The sequence below is a fragment of the Penicillium macrosclerotiorum genome (genome assembly GCF_028827735.1).
Source record: "Penicillium macrosclerotiorum strain IBT 26536 chromosome Unknown utg000007l_segment0_segment0, whole genome shotgun sequence".
In the NCBI taxonomy this organism is placed as follows: Eukaryota; Fungi; Ascomycota; class Eurotiomycetes; order Eurotiales; family Aspergillaceae; genus Penicillium; species Penicillium macrosclerotiorum.
In genome coordinates this window covers 1,254,253-1,270,492 of record NW_026643086.1, presented here as the reverse complement: position 1 = coordinate 1,270,492, position 16,240 = coordinate 1,254,253, and the positions used below count along the sequence as shown (strand labels likewise).

Here is a 16,240-nt window from a genome sequence, read left to right as displayed (position 1 = left end):
TTCTACAGAGGGCGGTTGTCCCTTGGACCTGGAAATTGAAGAGTTCCAAAATGCGAGGGAAAAAAAACTGTGCAATCAAAGTCGCCAACTCCAAACTGCTGCCATCCCTCTAAACACCTCCTCGGCTGAACAACTCACGGCCAATTTCGCCGCTGCGCTGAACACTCATGCTGGAGGAGCTGCTGCGGCGTCGGCGCCGAGATTCGGCCGGATCGGCAGGGCTCAGGCCAGTGGCGCGGGCATGTAGGTTCAAGATGTCAGTTAAACTAACGACACCAACAAGACGCCCAGACAGCCGAGCGCCTGGTAAAGAGGAGGCAGGAATTGAAGTCGTAAGGGCTGGGTTAATCCCAGTCGAGGAAGCCGGTGGGAAGGGATTCGAGCTGCTGTAGGACTGGGGAAGAGTTGGAAGATACGGCGTCGCGTGATTCGGAGGCTGTGCAGATGGACTTGTTGGGAGAGGGAGAGGTGAAGGTGGCGGAGACAATGCAGGATTTGACCCGCTGGTTGCAGGGGCTGCTGAAGAGGCCAGAGGAATGTGGACGTTGGAGTGCGAAGGAGTTGGAGGTCCCGAGGAAGATGGGGATAGAGGATCGGTAACCCAGAGACTGGGAGCGGTCAGTTTGTTTTCGTCCTACCTCTTTAAACGATTGTCTTACCGGTGTGATTTTGTTGCCACAAGTTTAGCGACAGTATGAGCCAGGGTCGAGGTTGGGTTCACATGGAAGACAGGGAACGAGTCTTTGCCTTCAATCAGCCCGCGAGTCGACAAAATCACCGAAATAAAGTGTGTGCAGGTATTGTGGAGAAGTGGCAGTGACGATGAACGTGTCAAAAGCTAAGGTAGTCAGTTAGGGAAAACATCATCAATCAGCTTTGGGTAAAGCATACCTTGACATCTGTGGTGGAGATGTTTCCTATCACATTGAGGTGATTGTCAACCACAACAAGCGAAGACACACCCTCAGTGTTCATCACCTGAAGGGCCTCACTAAGGGGCTTATCCCCACTGAAAAGATATGGCAGTCAGTATATGGTGGACAGCAATGCAAGAACTACTCGAGACTCACTTAATCGAGATCACATTATGAGATCCAATCCGCAAGTTGTTCAAGGCCTGTGGATATAGCTGCTCAATTGCGGGAAAGCTGCGGCCATTTTCCCAAAGGAACTTCACAAGTCGAAATTGACTAAAGATACCGACCACCTCCTGCTCGCTGGATCCACTGGTCACTACAACCCGGTGAATGCCACCCCCAAATGTCTCGACTGCCGTCATCAAATTTGCGGAAGCGGGTAGCTTCACTAACGGTTCCTTCTCCATTCCGAGGCCCTTGACGTCTTTGAGAGGAATCTTCTCTCCGTCGCGAGCTTTCTTGGCAATTTCATCATACGACGCGCGGTGTCCTTCTTGGGGGACGGTCAATCCTGCCGCCAGGAGTAGATATGAGTTCAGGTCCGAGTAGTCAAAGGTAGCAATGACGGATGAGTTTTCAGGACTTTCACGGATCAGTAGGACCGGAGATCCGGAATCAATCAACAACTAAAGACATCAGTCTCTAACGGAAACTCGAGTCAATCTGCCACCATCGTGAAACCCACATTAGTTGCCTCCTCAATCCCAGTGTCCATCTCAACAAATCGCAGATCCTCCGGGCTGACAAGCTCTCCAATCGAAATTTCCCTCCAGTCGCGACCAATAAACGCCGGGTCAACATTCTTGGGCGGGGGCGGGTTGTCGATCAGGCTCTGGATAGCGGACTGCGTGAGGGACGGTTGTCGGCGATTTCGGGGCGACCCGGGCGGACCACGTAGAGTTTCGCTCAAGCTCTGTCGATGTTGATGGTTTGCGGGGGACATGTGAGAAACGCGGAGCTGGTTCTGGTTTCGTGAGGAGCGAGAGTCGGTGCTAGATCGAGGCGATGCTACGCCGGAGCCGTTGCCAGTATTGGCGGAAGCGTTGAGGGAAGTGTCGGAGCCTTCCCGAGAAAGCCGGTGTTCTGACATATCCGATCCTGTCCGGGTTGTCTGGTCTGCCATGAGGTGAGCCAAACAGCAAGCGGCGTGGGAAGTAGTTGAGAGTCGAGGGAGCAAGTGACGCGGGGGGTTTGGGCGGAGTGCGCCAATCAGCGGGCGCCCGTTTCTTGACATCATTGGATTATGTCATACGATCTGCTAAGAATGGCAAAATAATTACAGTCATTTAGAAGCTGCTTAAAAGTGTCGATTAAAGAGGATACTATATAAACTTACAAAGTTCAGATCCAATGGATGCGATGCTCAATATGATGATGTCTGTTACGCGCTGCTAACTGGTTAACGTAAAATGTACGTGCCTATACGTACCTGGAGATGCTCCGACAATCTGTAACTCGCAATCGTACCATTACCGAATCGCTGAGACCTTACACGAGCTCGGATCTACAAGTATATTGAAGACATTGTCCAGTTGAGAGCTCCTAATTAGATAGTCACTAGTACCTGGGATAGCTATTAAAGCCTTCTAGTTTTAGGGTATTATGCCCTTTTAAAATCTCCTGCCTCGCTGATTAGCGTGTTACGGCGCTGAGCTCCGAGTCTGCCCGGATTGCTATACAAAACTAGTGTGGAATCGAGTATTTCTTTAATCGCGGGACGCACAGAGGAATGCATATTCTCGTGCCATTCGATAACTTCTCTTTCTCGACAGAAAGTACAATTGAGGTGATCAAGGCTAATTCTAAAGTAGTTTGCAGAATTTAAACACCCTGAAAATCGCTTGTGTATTCAGCATATGAACAGGTAAGGCAAATATAGAGATTTGAGAGATGCTGGAGAATATGGACGAGCGATCTTACTCAAAGTCCCCGGCATGTTCAAGCTATCGATTCTCCCACGGCTGTACCTGCTTGTCGAGAAGACTATTTGCAATCAATTCCAGCTCGGTGGATTCGTTAATTCATCTATAACCAAAATCTTTTCTTGTTTGACTAACGGTTTTTAGGTGAGAAATTCACCTAGCAAGTCTGTCATGTCCCTTCCCTTTCGTTGCTTCATTACTCGCTTCCCTTTAGTTTGATGTCCGTTTGTCCCTGTAAGTTCTCTCTTCTTCCTGTTCTGTTCCGATATTCGGGTGAAGAAGAAAGTTGTTTTCGCCCTATAGGAACCTCCTCGACTCTCCATTCCATATTTGTTCTTATCAGGCCGAGTTGACATCTGAAGTTCAAATTGCATGAGTTGAGTATCGGAGCCCAGGGTAGCCTGATCTTTCGAGGCAACACCGTAAGATACAATCTCTCCCTGAGCCAATAAACTTTCGTAGACGTGCAAAATAGGATCCAGCTTCCTGAGCGCTAGAGTGGCTTCCTCTTGACCTTCAAGAAGCCAACTCAGTCGCTGTGTATTCCATCCTCCTATAATTTTCCCTCTTTTCAACGAAGAATTGAGGCTGAGGGAATCACTGGTAAACTCCTTACAGTCAGAGACCGTAACAAGCTGCAGACATGGTAGTTCTTCTAGCATCCAGAGAGCCTGTGGTGTAAGTAAACTCGAATTTTCAATCCTCAGGAATTGCAGGTGCTGTAAAGACCCTAGATTCTTGGCCATTTCGACCCAAGTACGCACAATCCCATTGGTCAATCCTGCTTCTGGATTTTCAGGATCAAATGTTTTCCGAGCGTAGTCATATTGAGCCAGCTCCAACGCCACCAAATTGCGCATGCTGCCAATCTCCACCAGCTCAGTTGTGGTGGCAGTGAGTGTAGGGAGAGACAACACTGCCCGCCAATCACAGGAATCACTCTTCATGATCTCGATGTATCCTTTAAGAGGCTTCTTGATGCCGGCAGTCCTCAGTGTGTAAGAGGGGCTGATTCGGTTGAATTGCTTCGGATAGTTTATTGAAAAGATTTTCCATGCCAGGAGTGTTCTTTTTTCACTGGAGACTCTACTGTTAATCTCTAGATATAACTCTTTTCAAGGTTTCCAAAGAAAAGAAAATAACTTACGTATTTTCCAGATATTCCCATAGCTTCTTTGCTAACATCCAAGGGACATTCTGAAATAACTCCGGTTTCAGTATGGATTGGTCCTTGAATAGGCACTTGATTGCTAATTCCTTGAGAGATGGAGCTCCAGGTCCTGGTTTTGTTTCTAGGGCGGAGAAGGGTAGAAAAGGGCTTTCGTGGTTCCAGTGAGGGCCTCGTGAAAAATTATTTTGTGGTGATACCGAGGTCAAGACGACCGACATGGTGCTAGGTGTTTAGATACGGAGGGATGCTCGTCGGCGACAACAGACAAGAGGCAGAGAGCGACTGAAGACGAGACGAGATTATCCGCTTGAGTCTGGTAATTTGATGAGCGGTAAATCTCCCTGGGGTGCATTTGGCGAGTATGAAAATTTCTCTTTGCTCATTTTACATTCCACAGATGCTTGTTTCCCTTTGAACACACGCAAACAAATTAGGACTAGGAGACGAGACGCGCGCATGCATAGTGGGTATCCCCTCGCGGATATCCCGATCGAGAAATTATCTTCACGTGATTTCACTTGAGTCGGGCCACAATGATTCTTTGCTTAGCTGGAATTTATTATCACCAGCACTACCAAGCGGTCGCTTTGAGAATCAATTGACTAGCTGTATCCTGCCTCCTCGCTTTCTTACTCCCAGAACTTCTACTCCATCAAGACTTTTGCCTTCTAAATACCCATACTCCAAGTCCAAGCCAAATTTTATATAGGGATGGTTACTTGTCCTACAATGACGTAGTAGAATTCGTCTCGGCTGGTAAACGGGATAACATAACTAGCGACTTTTAATGCTTCTCTGATATTCTACTCAATATGCTATGCTGTGTTGATATATATTAATACTTCAGCTACATGATTCAGCGCTATGCGTGGATAATGATTCTGAGAGACATATATGAACACAGATCTCCATAATAAGTTGGAGTATGCTGCTTTCGAGGTACTTAGAAGGTCCGAGAGCTACCGAAGAATTCCATCTTCGCCAGAAATAGCGGGTTGTAAACTACGGCAGGGATAGGGGGGAAGGACACTGAAATTTTATTAACCAACATCCTTTTACCATTTTGGTAAGTTTCAACCCTAAAAAACTCGACGTGAACAGCTTAGTCAACCAGCGAAGCCGCAGACCTGTGGCCATCATTCATGATGGCAAAATCGTCGTCTTTATTTCAACAAGGCCGGCTGGCCCAATGGCAAGGCGCTTGACTACGAATCAAGAGATTGCAGGTTCGACCCCTGCGTCGGTCAATTTTTTGGCTCTTTGTCCAATCCACCTAATTGGAAATGAGTGGCGAAAGCAGCTTTTTTTTCGCTTGGAGTGGGGACGAAACGGAAGCAGGAGCCAATGTGGTGTCCGCATTGCGATTTCTACGGGTTCATCTCCACCAGGATAAATCACCAAGATGATGAACAGCCAGTTTGTTCCTTGTGGAAACGAAGAGGTTTGTGTAGACAAGCGTCTAGGCTTTTGTAAAGGAGCATTGGAAATACAAAAGACTTGTCCCGGCACAACCTTTGGCCCTCTGAGAATTGTCTTCCTAATTTCACAATGAATGAATAGTATGACGCTGCTGAGTTGGTACGTGATATGGGTACATATATATATAACTATCGATTTGTTAAAATATGAATGAAAACCAGGCATTGACTACTTATAATATTCTTATGCACAGCAAAAGATCTATCAACGTCAATAGCAACCAATTGGAACAGTATATACTAATAGTAGAACCAATTAAGGAACACAATGGTGCAATAGTACCCCGAACCACTCTCCCACCTTCTTGAGTCGGCAGTGGAGAGTCTAGTCAGTGCTTAGAAGAAGACCAAGTGCACCAACATCCGAATCCGAATCAGGGGCTGCATCGCGCTTGGCGCCAACCGTGAGTAGACTAGGAAGGCCGATGGAACCCCCATCGATAAGATCGTCCTTCTCTGGTGCTGCTTCACGCTTGTAACTGACCCCCAGGTCAGCAGCGCTTATGCTACCACTTCCAACACCGAGTTCCTCAAGGGAATCTCCACGCTTGACACGGGGAACATTGGCACCAATGTCAAGGACATCGATGTCGTAGTCTTCGCTGGGAACAGGAGTGGCGAGAGCAGGCACAACCATACAGATGGCCATCACAATAGATAAAGGGTGCATGTTGGAGAGTCTGTGGGAAGAAGAAAGTTAGAACTCGCAATTAAAAATTATCTGAAAGGGACCAAAATACTTGATTTATTCAAATATCTGTGTTCAGAACAGCGACTGCGAGCCTAGAGTGACACTTGGAGGCAGGATAGATACTAGACGAGAGATGTTTCGCAGATAAAATCTGTACTAGAGAGACGCACAGGCCAAAGGTATTTGAACTCATCCCCTCGATTTTTTTCCATGTAACTTTGGATAGACAGAGAGCAATTGAAAATCCTCGGTGGAGAACCCTATGTCATGGACTTTCAACGGGGCAACGTTGGTACCGGAGACCAGGGGTAGTACCATGGATTAAATGGTGTTTTGGGTAGATCGAAGGGCTTATCATATCCTATAAAAGCCACTTATCTTTTTATGTGATCTTAAATAAGGACCGACAGCATCCATATCGTAATATTTCCATACGTGCAAAGTAAAGGTGGAGTAAATTTATCAATTTGATTGAAATGGCCCGTCTAATTGCAATACTAGTCTGCAGTAGATGTGAAAAGCGAATTAAATTATAAGGGGAGTCTAAGTCTTTCTTCGCAATCTATAATTTCAGATTAACTAATCAAGCAAATCTTCATATTTGTCTCTTGTGATGTAAAAGTCTGAAAAATTTCTTAGTGCTGAACGTGCACATCCCTCTCTAGGTAGAAGGGCCTCTTACCTTTTACATTTCATTCAGCGGCATAAAACAACGAAATCAGAGTCCGACACCGAGACCCTCGACGCCAACAATTCCCTCGCCTTGGCCATTGTATTGGTTAGCGCCAGTGCTTCCCAGATCGATCAAGTTGTCGGTTTCAGGAGCAGCTTCGCGCTTGACCTCAGCCCCAGGGGTTGCGAGAACAACAACCGCCAAGGAAACGAATAGAGCGAAAAGAGTAAATCGCATGTTGGGTATTATTAATCTGAATCCCTTATTAGCCACAAAACAACAATAACCCCCAAGATTCGTATCCACATCGTTTGCGAAACGTACGTTAGAAGGATAGGTATGGAAAATAGATAAAGAACTGAATTCCACAAGGAGATTCTTCAATGCTGCAAAATAAAAGGGCCAAAATTGCTAGATCGACACTGAAAAGACGCAGAACTAAAAAATTTATACCTCCCCAATTCTCCACGGTTCTTCCAACGGCAGAAGTCAAAGTTACATTGTTAAGCTTCGGACAGTGGGGCATCCCGCGTCATCGATTTGGACGAGTCAGGGGTTGGTTGCCTCTTAGCAGCCGGATATAGTATCCATGTCGATCGCCTTCTAAATCGGCCTGCGGCGTATCGTTGGTGGGTTGCAGTTTTCGTGACAGCTCGCAAGACCAGGTTCTTTTTTCCAAACAACGGCCAGGGAAAGGATCTACATAGAGCCTCTGCACTAGGGAGAGGGGGCTTGCGACATTTTGGATGTGCTCTTTCAGCTTCTCATGGGCAAAGCAATGGAGAAATGGAAAAAGAAAAAAAAAAAGGAGGGAACAAAGATAGTATTTAAAAGTTGATATGATGATTTTTAGCTCACCCAGTGTGCTCGCTTAGTGCATGCCGGCTCCATTGTCGTACTTTCCATCCCCATATGTATAGCAAGTAAGGCACTGGTAAGAACACCGTCGCAATCAACCCGAGTAGAGTCAAGCACCAAGGTATACCCAAATTCTTATACATGATCCGTGCGAGGACTGCCATCACACCTGCCGCAGTCAACCGCATCAGTTGAATCGAGGCCAGCGCGCTGGCTGGGTATTTCTCGAAGGTGGCTGTAATATACTGATATGTCGAGACAAAGGCACAGAGAACACTAAAGCCGAACACGACTGCGGCTCCAAGCCCACTCCACATAGAAATACTAGGTTTTGCTGTCCAGCCCAACCAGAAGAGCGAGATCGGAATGAACGGCGCCCCGATCATCCCGAGGTACAAGTTGTACTCTGGTTCGGGCCGGAGGTGACCCTTGGCGCGGCAGCGATGAATGTCCCGTCGAACGAGCTTCATTGACACTGGGATGAAGGCTGCCGAAAGAACGACACCTACTGCAAAAGAGAGGAAGGCAACTCCAGCCTGGCCTTGGTTGAGCTTGTAGACTTTCTCGAAGATGTCGACGTAGCCGGCCGAGAAGGTATAGAGCACGATGAAGATGATCGATTGATAACCGGAGTACATCATAATGATAGGCTCTGACCATAACATTAATAATGGTCTGTAGAGCGCGTGCAGAATACGCTTTTTGACCGGCAGACTTCTGAACTCTGCTGGGGCGCGGTACCGTTCATCGCCCGTAAGCCGACGGAGTTGTCTTGCCTTCCATTGCAGAATGACTGGGCTGTAAGTTTCGGGCAGGAAGAGTAAAGTGAGTGCAAGGATGATTCCTGCCATAATAATGGTCATCCAGTCCACGAAGCGCCAGCTCACAGCATGAACCCAGACTATCACTGAACCAGGCGCGGGGCCTGTTGTAGCACCGAGAAATGCGACAATGGCATAGAATGGGAATACGTACACGCGCTCAATCTGCGACCATAGATCGACTAGAGCTCCTGCAGAACACACCAATGGTGCTGATCCGAAAAGCCCACACAGGGCACGGCAAACGATCCGCTGGGTGACATTTTGAGCAAGACCCGATCCCATTTCAAAGAGCATGAACAGAGGCGTACACGAGATGTATACCGGATTTCGACCAATAACTTCAGACACTGGGGCTGCGATGATCCCACCTGCTCCCAGTAGAATTAAATACAAGGCTACAATGGCTTTGGTCAGTTCCGACGGGTTAGATTACACACCGGGCATACGCACCAGTTGGTACAGTCTCTAACTCGAAACTGGTATGATAGAGTATTTTGGTCCTTACCAGGGCAGTGGCATCAATAGTCGATGACCACAGCGTAATCGCGCCGAGGAGAGAGAGAAGCGTTGTACAAAGACAACGAGTTGTAAGTGACCAGTTGTGAGGGTCCATTGGGTCTGTGTCCCCTTCATAAGTGACCACGATGATCCTATCCTTTTCGTCAATGCTGTCGGTATCGGTTCCTCTATCATGCAATTCATCAGAGGCAGTGCCAACAGTGGCGTTAGACTGCTCGTCCCCGGGCCGGGCTCTTTCCACGCCAGTCACCATCATATCGACTCTGCCACCTATCGAGTCTCTCGTGTTGATAGTATACGGGTCGGCTTGAAAATCCGGATGAATATCGGCACGCTCAGCATCTCCTTCCGGTTCCAAGTGCAAGCGGGCCGTATGGCGCGGTGCAAGGGTCGGGCCTCCGATTCTCGTATGATGGCCATGTTCTCTGCGCCGCTCGGCGGCAGCACCGTTGTCCGGATCGCGGGGGTCAGAGGACAGGCCTCCTCCTTCGGGATACCAGTATCGACGCTCATAAGTCCAGACGTCCTCGGGGCCTTCATGTTTCACCACGATCTGCCGCTCGAGTTGCTTGTAAATCCGGCGTCTCTGCAGATATGACTGCATTGTGCAAGCGAAAACTGCAGGAGTAGGTGACAGTCGTCGATATAAAACCTTATCAAACTCGACTCGATGGGGAGCATGAACATGACTGTCAATTGCCTCGGAAATTTTCTGATTTGCACCGGAAGCGACTCGGTGAATCAAGGGCGGTTCCGGCGGCAAATGACATATAATGATCTTTTGCCCAAGCAACGAAGGAAATCATCGCCAGCGGCTCGGTATACTTTTCCGCCAGTGGCGCATCCCATTAGAGTAGGATGAAAAGAAATCCGCGAGTGCAAGATGTTCTTTCGCGAACACTTCTCGTGACATGAATAGGGTTCTTTGAATTAATGAAATCCTTCGATCAAACGACAGGGGAGATTATATGCGATGGCGGGCTCCGAGTATCTGAGTCTACAAATGATGTCAGGGAAACGGAGTTATCGTAAACTCTGCGGATTTATTAACCGGAAGTATATCGCGACGAATCATCCGGAACTGTACGTGGAAAGGAACATCAAGAATAATCACAATTCATAATAGATAAATCACAAGGCGTGCACCGGGTTAAACCAACCAAGAAGCGATACACGGACACCGAGGAGTAAAAAAAAATTAGATACAGGGGAAGCAATTCGTCAAAGGCAGAAATGATGGTAAAAAGCGACACAGAAAAAAAAAGTATTTCGAAGCCGAGAAAGCAAAACACAGTGTCAGAATGTTTCAAGGCAAATCGCTTCCATCGGCGACTTTTACATCACATAAAGAAGATTTGTATCTGCGAATAACTGTTAGCTCAGGCTAGCGGACCAGAGAAATCCAGGAGGGACCGAGTTGGACATACCCAGGGGGTGACTGCAGCTCAATTGTGGCTTTTGCGTATACTTGGAGGCCAGCTCATCGCGGATGCTGTTCAAAAGCTGGACATAACTCTGCTGGGGGTTCTTGCGAAGGGCAGCAATGAAGGCCCACGACATGGCGCCGGTGGCTTGGCCGGAAATTTGGGCATCCTGACTGGTCTGGTCGTCTTTGCTGCCGGACCACATGATAACATCGGCGGGACTGGTCTTGGTCTGCTTATTGCGCTCATACACCTCGTCGCCCTTGGTGGCCTTCTTGAGGAAACCCATGGCGGTGGACATCATGCCACCCATATCGCCACGTGCATAGGCTGACACCACACCCAACAGGCCCTGACCAGCTTCCTTGGCCAGGTTGGGCTCCTTGAGAATGCCGGAAGTGGAGTAGATATAGGGAAGATCCAGGGCAGATCCTGAGTGACACGAGTCGAAGATGGCGGTCAAACGTACACCAGGTCGCAACGACTGAACCATGATCCGGTGCATCTCGTCATCCACGATGTGGCCGGCGACACGGAAGTCCACCGGGTAAATCACCTCGTCGTATCCGTCATCTTCATCGCCGTCGAGATCGGGTGTCTGGCCGCCGTGACCTAGGATTCGAGGTTAGCAGAGGAACCCTCAACCGACCCGACTGTCGATTGCGTCCCAATCGCTACCCGATCGCATGGGCTTACCAGAGTAGTGGAAGAAGAGAGAATCGTTGGGCTGCGCGTCCTTGACCAGCCAGTGCATGGCGCGGAGAATGTTTGCCTTGGTGGGCTGACTCATGGGGTTCTGTTGGTCGTCGGTGAGAAGGACCATGTCTTCACGAGCATAGCCGAAGTTCTGGTTTAAGTAGGAGGACATGTTCTTCACATCGTTGATACAACCACGGAGCTGACCCTTCTGGCCGAAATAATTAATTCCGATCAGCAACGCCTTGCGCTTGCCGGTGCAGCGCGAATACTGGAAGTTGTAGCCTTGCGGGGCGCCGTTGCCGAACGAGACGGCACCGGTGGGTGGCGGCGGGGGGCCACCGCTGGATTGATGTCCACCATAGTTTCCTATTGAGATGAAATGGATCAGTTTTGGCGCTGAACAGACGCGACTTCATTGTTGGCATCGGGAGATCTGCGAACCTTGTTGGCGTCCACCCTCATAGGCCGGCTGACCAGTGGGCGAGTGTTGGTAGCCAGTTGGCGGGGGTCCCTGCTGTTTTCGGGATCCAACAGTTAGCATCTAGATCCTCACACAGATCCCATCCCCTAAACCTCATGTCTGTTATTCAAGGATGCACCATAAGACATACATTATATCCGTGCTGCGGGGCGGGTGAGCCGTAGGGCTGCTGCGGCGGTTGCGGAGAATGGCTGTAACCGTACGGGTTCGGCGGCGGGGCCTGTTGATGATAAGACTGACCGGGATAGCCACCGTAGGCTGGCTGTTGGGGGTGATGCATCGGACTGGACATGAAGTCGGTTAGTTTTCTCTTCCTCCCTTTTGTGTTTTCTCTCTCGCGCGCTCTCTTTCACTCGGATGTGAAACTCGGCCACGCAGAAACAGAGGGGGATCGGAAGAGCGCATACGGGTATTGCTGCGGAGGGTAAGGCTGTTGTGGGGGGTACCCGGGAGGACCCGAGTACGACGGATAGTAAGACATCAGGGCTGGCGGAGACGAGATGGCAGCAAGAAGGAGAGCAGGTTGGAGGTGGTTTGGATCTGGGAGGAAGTGTGGGATGTGGAGAAGATCCGAACCACAACAGCGGGAAGTACGGGAAGGCTGCCAAGCCCCGGACAAGAACCAGGAATCAAGTACCACGAAAAGAATACAGGTCAAACAAGATGAACAGGGAAACACGCAGAGTTCAAATCAATGGACCCAAAGGTGTAGAAACGAGGATAAACAACTTGTCAGGGGTCTTTCGGGTCTTTTAGAGAAGTAAATAATGGTACAATTGGAAGTAAAACGTAATGGGCGGACTCGGACATGTGCTGCTTCGGGCCCGATGCGACGCTGAGGCGCGAACGCTGATCGACGAGAAAGGGCCGCCACTTACTGGGTGACTGGGTAGTTGGGTAACTTACATTCGCTTTAGCGTGATATGTCAAACCAAATTGATTGAAAGATCAAAGGATCGAGTCACGGCCCAGAAAATCTTCACAAATAAAATAAAATAAAATAAAAACAAAAAAACAAGAAAAAACCAACGACGGTTCACGCTGGGGGCTGCCTTTATATCTGACATGCAGCAGCTTAGAGGACTAGGGCTGTCGGCCGCCCCGAGCACTTTCTGCCCGCTGTTCACGCCACGGCCGATGATTGGATCAGGGCTGAAGGATCCGGAGAACCGAGACAAAACATGCAATGCCTGGCGAAGGGAAACCAGTAGAGCCTTTCAAGGTATTTGAGATAGCAGAATCCACCATTCGGTGGGTTTTCCAGTCCCTCCACGGCCCCATCGCTCATCTGTAGTCCAGTATACGAAGTATACAACGAGGAGTTCGGTATACTTCGATAGGCACGACCACCCCTGTTACACAGAACAGCCTTTCGGGCCTGACCGGTATGGCACAGATCACAAAGGTATCTTTCCTCCTCATGCACCTCATGTCCATCGGTCTTGTCCCGTGTCTGAAGATTCAATAATCCGACCTTGGAGGACGGGCGCTGCCAATCAGCTAGCGGGTGGTCTGTGGGGTCAACCAGAAACGAACAAAAGGAATGATAATCCAGACAAAGTCTCTGTTGCTCGTGCAGGAACTCATGGCGCCCTCGTCGTGCCCTGATTGATGTGCTGCTGGCCCGCTGTGGGTTGCCAAAATGCAGGGGATTCATCGCCCGCAGGCGATCGATCGCAAATAGTGCCGGACACTAGCCCAGGGTACAAAGCCATAGCGTGCCGACAGAAGAATGTCATAACTGGAAGCGGACTAGGAGCAGACGAAACTAGTAATAAAGAGGTGCAGCATTGCAGACCTGCAGCGTTAGAAAGAATCAGAATCAAGAAGAGTATACATTAGCCGGATTAGCGCAACCCGGTAAGTCTAAACGAGGAAGAGCGAAACCAGGAAGCAAAGGAGTTCAAACGCACGCCACAAAAGCAACTAGTCGACCTCGCATTGATTGTATGTACTAGAAAAACGAGGAGGAAAAAAAAACTATGTCAAGCCCGTCGACAGGCCCATCCAGGTCTAACAAACGGCGGTCTCTATTCCCTTGCTGCTGTAATCGCACGAACCCCTTTCCCTCGTTTTCTCCGCTTCATAGTTCCAAACAAACATATGCCGGGTCAGCCAGCCCACTTACTTCGTGCTTGAGGACGGACTCGGTCCATGTGCAAGATTTCCAGTAATGTTCCTTCATCGTTCTTTTTTTGGGGGGGGTTGTGGGACAGGGGATGGTCTCTTGACAAGGACATTGAGTATCCTTTCAAGCGAGCCCGTCCCCGTCTTTCGTAGTGGCATTAAGTCGTTCATCCGCGACGCGGCATTCCGCGACCACGGCCCCGGAGAGCTCGCTGGGCAGCACCTGGGGGCAGACCGCGTTGCGGAGCCCCAGGCTGGGCCGACTCTTCGTTCTCTATGGTTGGAAGAAGGTGCATTAGTCAGGTACCAGGCGAAAAGAAATCCAGGGAAAAGCAGGTAGAAGCAGGGAACAGGGGTGGTGACAGGTCCACTTACTGATCGTCTCATCCACACTCAAGATCAAGCAAGCCGCCTCCACGGCCGCCTGGATTGCATTGACCTTGACCAGAGAGGGCTCCCAGACAAAAGCAACCATGTTGTCCCGAACACCCTCATTGTCAAAGTCCACGCCAGCCCACACATTACCCTTGCGGTGCTCCACACGCAACCTGTTCAAGATGTCGGTGGCGTCGAAACCTGCGTTGTCGCAGAGCTGACGGGGAACAACTTCCAGAGCCTTGGCGAACGCCTTGACCACAGCCTGCTGCTTGTGAGGGACATTGCGGTCGGCATAGCCATGCAGGTAGCTGGAGAGTTCCATCTCCGTGGCGCCACCACCGGCGACAATGGTGGTGTTGCGCAGCGCCCGCTTGACGATCATGATCGCGTCATGCAGACTTCGCTCCACCTCGGCAATGAACTGCTCCGCACCACCACGCAGGACCAAGGTGCAAGTCTTCGCTTTAGGGCACTCAGAGAACAGGTTGAAGCGCTCTCCACCAATCTGGCGCTCCTCGAACGCACCGCAGGTACCCAGATGACGATCCTGGATGTCACTGCAGGTGGATTGGGTAGCAGCACCGGTAGCCTGGCAGACACGGTCCAAATCATCGGATGCAACGCGGCCGGCACAGAAGATGTCCCGGTCCGCAAAGTACCTGTTGGGGAAGGTTGTCAGAGGCAGAACATATATTTCTGGAAAACGAGCAACACAATGTTAGGATCAAGACGTACTGGGTAGCCAGATCACCAATGGGCAACTTGCTAAGCACAACCTTGGCACCCGTTTTGTAAATGGCCTCCAGCTTGTTATAGATGATTTGCCATTCGGCATCAACAATGGCCTGGTACTCAGAGACTTGCTCGACCCGAACCTCGGCGTTGTCTTTCTCGCTCTTCAATTCCAGCTCGACGTTCAAGCACACAATCTTGGGGTCCTTGAAGAATTTGGGTTGCTGTTCGAAACCGGCGTAGGAGAAGGTCTTCTTGAAAGCCACGCCGTTGACGAAAAGGGAATCCTGAAGGCCACCGCCGGTCACCTTCTTCATACCGATCAACTTCTCGTTAAGATCATCCTGGTCGAGAGAAAGCACAGCATCGACAACCACTAATGTCACCGTCGTAGTTAGCTACTAGCACTTCCAATAATATCCCTGGCCAAAAAGGGTAGATGTGGGGAGGGGTTGTTTCCTCACTCTTGGTAAAGAATTCCGAATTCCGCTTGATGAGCTTGCTGTTCATCGCGGTCCCGGCTAGTCGCCGAAGAGTCTGGATTTTCTTGTCTACGTTCTCCGCCGTTTCAATCATATCCACCGCGATCTCCTTGATCTTGTTGACCGCCATAGCACTGGCTCTCCGCAGACCCTTAACGATAGTCTGCGAGCTGACGCCCTGTTCGACAAGGTCTCGCACCTCCTTCAAAATCTCACCAGCGAGGATCACCACGGAGGTTGTGCCATCACCGACTTCGGCGTCTTGCGATCGGGCGATATCCGTGAGGATGCGGGCGGCCGGGTGGACAATATCGAGAAGCTGTTCAGACAAAGGGAAACGTCAGAACGTGGACTTGCGTCTTGCAGAACTGGAAAGTCTTGGAGTCTCCGATATAAATTCCGCACCTTCATCACTGTAGCTCCATCGTTGGTGATGGTTTGCTTGCCATTGCTGTCAACAAGCAGCAGGTCACCACCGTACGGGCCTAGGGTGCTCTTGACGGTCGACTGGACAGCAACACAGGCGTTGATGTTGGAGATAATCTGGCCCTTGCCCTGGGAAGCGTCGGTGCCTGTGTATGGAAAGCGACAATGGTTAGCCTGGCTCGATTAAGCAATCCCACCAAACTGCCTGACGGAGGGGGAAGAGGGAAGCACACGGACCCTCTTTGAGCACGACAATCGTGGGAGTTTGGCCGGCGAAGGCCATGGTGTAATCGAAGAGAGAACCGAGACCGTTGAAGAAAGGGACAAAATTTTAAAGGAATGGATTTGGTCCAGGCCTGGTAGGAAGTCGGAGGGGGTTCGCTGATCTTCGACGGCCAAAATTTCCCAAAGCTTCCATTTCCCCCTCAAAACCCCCCG

General features: G+C 49.9%; 7 protein-coding genes across 7 annotated transcripts; all 7 read right to left on the bottom strand.

Annotated features, from left to right (window-relative positions):
• Positions 1-109: 109 nt before the first annotated feature.
• Positions 110-2,040, bottom strand: N7462_007280 (CBS domain-containing protein; the record flags this gene model as incomplete). Its single annotated transcript, XM_057078998.1, has 5 exons — positions 110-608; positions 660-838; positions 892-1,009; positions 1,071-1,543; positions 1,603-2,040. The coding sequence occupies 5 exons, from the start codon at positions 2,038-2,040 to the stop codon at positions 110-112; spliced, it is 1,707 nt and encodes a 568-aa protein (XP_056931668.1).
• A 939-nt stretch (positions 2,041-2,979) lies between these two features.
• N7462_007279 (uncharacterized protein) lies at positions 2,980-4,228 on the bottom strand (the record flags this gene model as incomplete). The annotated part of the gene is made up of 2 exons (XM_057078997.1): positions 2,980-3,928; positions 3,987-4,228. 2 exons carry the CDS (start codon positions 4,226-4,228, stop codon positions 2,980-2,982), a joined length of 1,191 nt encoding a protein of 396 aa, XP_056931667.1.
• A 1,585-nt stretch (positions 4,229-5,813) lies between these two features.
• Positions 5,814-6,158, bottom strand: N7462_007278 (uncharacterized protein; the record flags this gene model as incomplete). Its single annotated transcript, XM_057078996.1, has 1 exon — positions 5,814-6,158. The coding sequence occupies one exon, from the start codon at positions 6,156-6,158 to the stop codon at positions 5,814-5,816; it is 345 nt and encodes a 114-aa protein (XP_056931666.1).
• A 739-nt stretch (positions 6,159-6,897) lies between these two features.
• N7462_007277 (uncharacterized protein) lies at positions 6,898-7,089 on the bottom strand (the record flags this gene model as incomplete). Its single annotated transcript, XM_057078995.1, has 1 exon — positions 6,898-7,089. The coding sequence occupies one exon, from the start codon at positions 7,087-7,089 to the stop codon at positions 6,898-6,900; it is 192 nt and encodes a 63-aa protein (XP_056931665.1).
• Positions 7,090-7,706: 617 nt separating this feature from the next.
• On the bottom strand, positions 7,707-9,657 carry N7462_007276 (uncharacterized protein; the record flags this gene model as incomplete). Its single annotated transcript, XM_057078994.1, has 2 exons — positions 7,707-8,929; positions 8,985-9,657. 2 exons carry the CDS (start codon positions 9,655-9,657, stop codon positions 7,707-7,709), a joined length of 1,896 nt encoding a protein of 631 aa, XP_056931664.1.
• A 731-nt stretch (positions 9,658-10,388) lies between these two features.
• Positions 10,389-11,937, bottom strand: N7462_007275 (Metacaspase-1; the record flags this gene model as incomplete). Its single annotated transcript, XM_057078993.1, has 5 exons — positions 10,389-10,414; positions 10,481-11,089; positions 11,174-11,542; positions 11,618-11,690; positions 11,788-11,937. 5 exons carry the CDS (start codon positions 11,935-11,937, stop codon positions 10,389-10,391), a joined length of 1,227 nt encoding a protein of 408 aa, XP_056931663.1.
• Positions 11,938-13,951: 2,014 nt separating this feature from the next.
• On the bottom strand, positions 13,952-16,085 carry N7462_007274 (chaperonin-containing T-complex subunit CCT7; the record flags this gene model as incomplete). Its single annotated transcript, XM_057078992.1, has 6 exons — positions 13,952-14,058; positions 14,160-14,821; positions 14,898-15,270; positions 15,359-15,695; positions 15,782-15,948; positions 16,040-16,085. The coding sequence occupies 6 exons, from the start codon at positions 16,083-16,085 to the stop codon at positions 13,952-13,954; spliced, it is 1,692 nt and encodes a 563-aa protein (XP_056931662.1).
• Between the last annotated feature and the right edge of the window lie 155 nt (positions 16,086-16,240).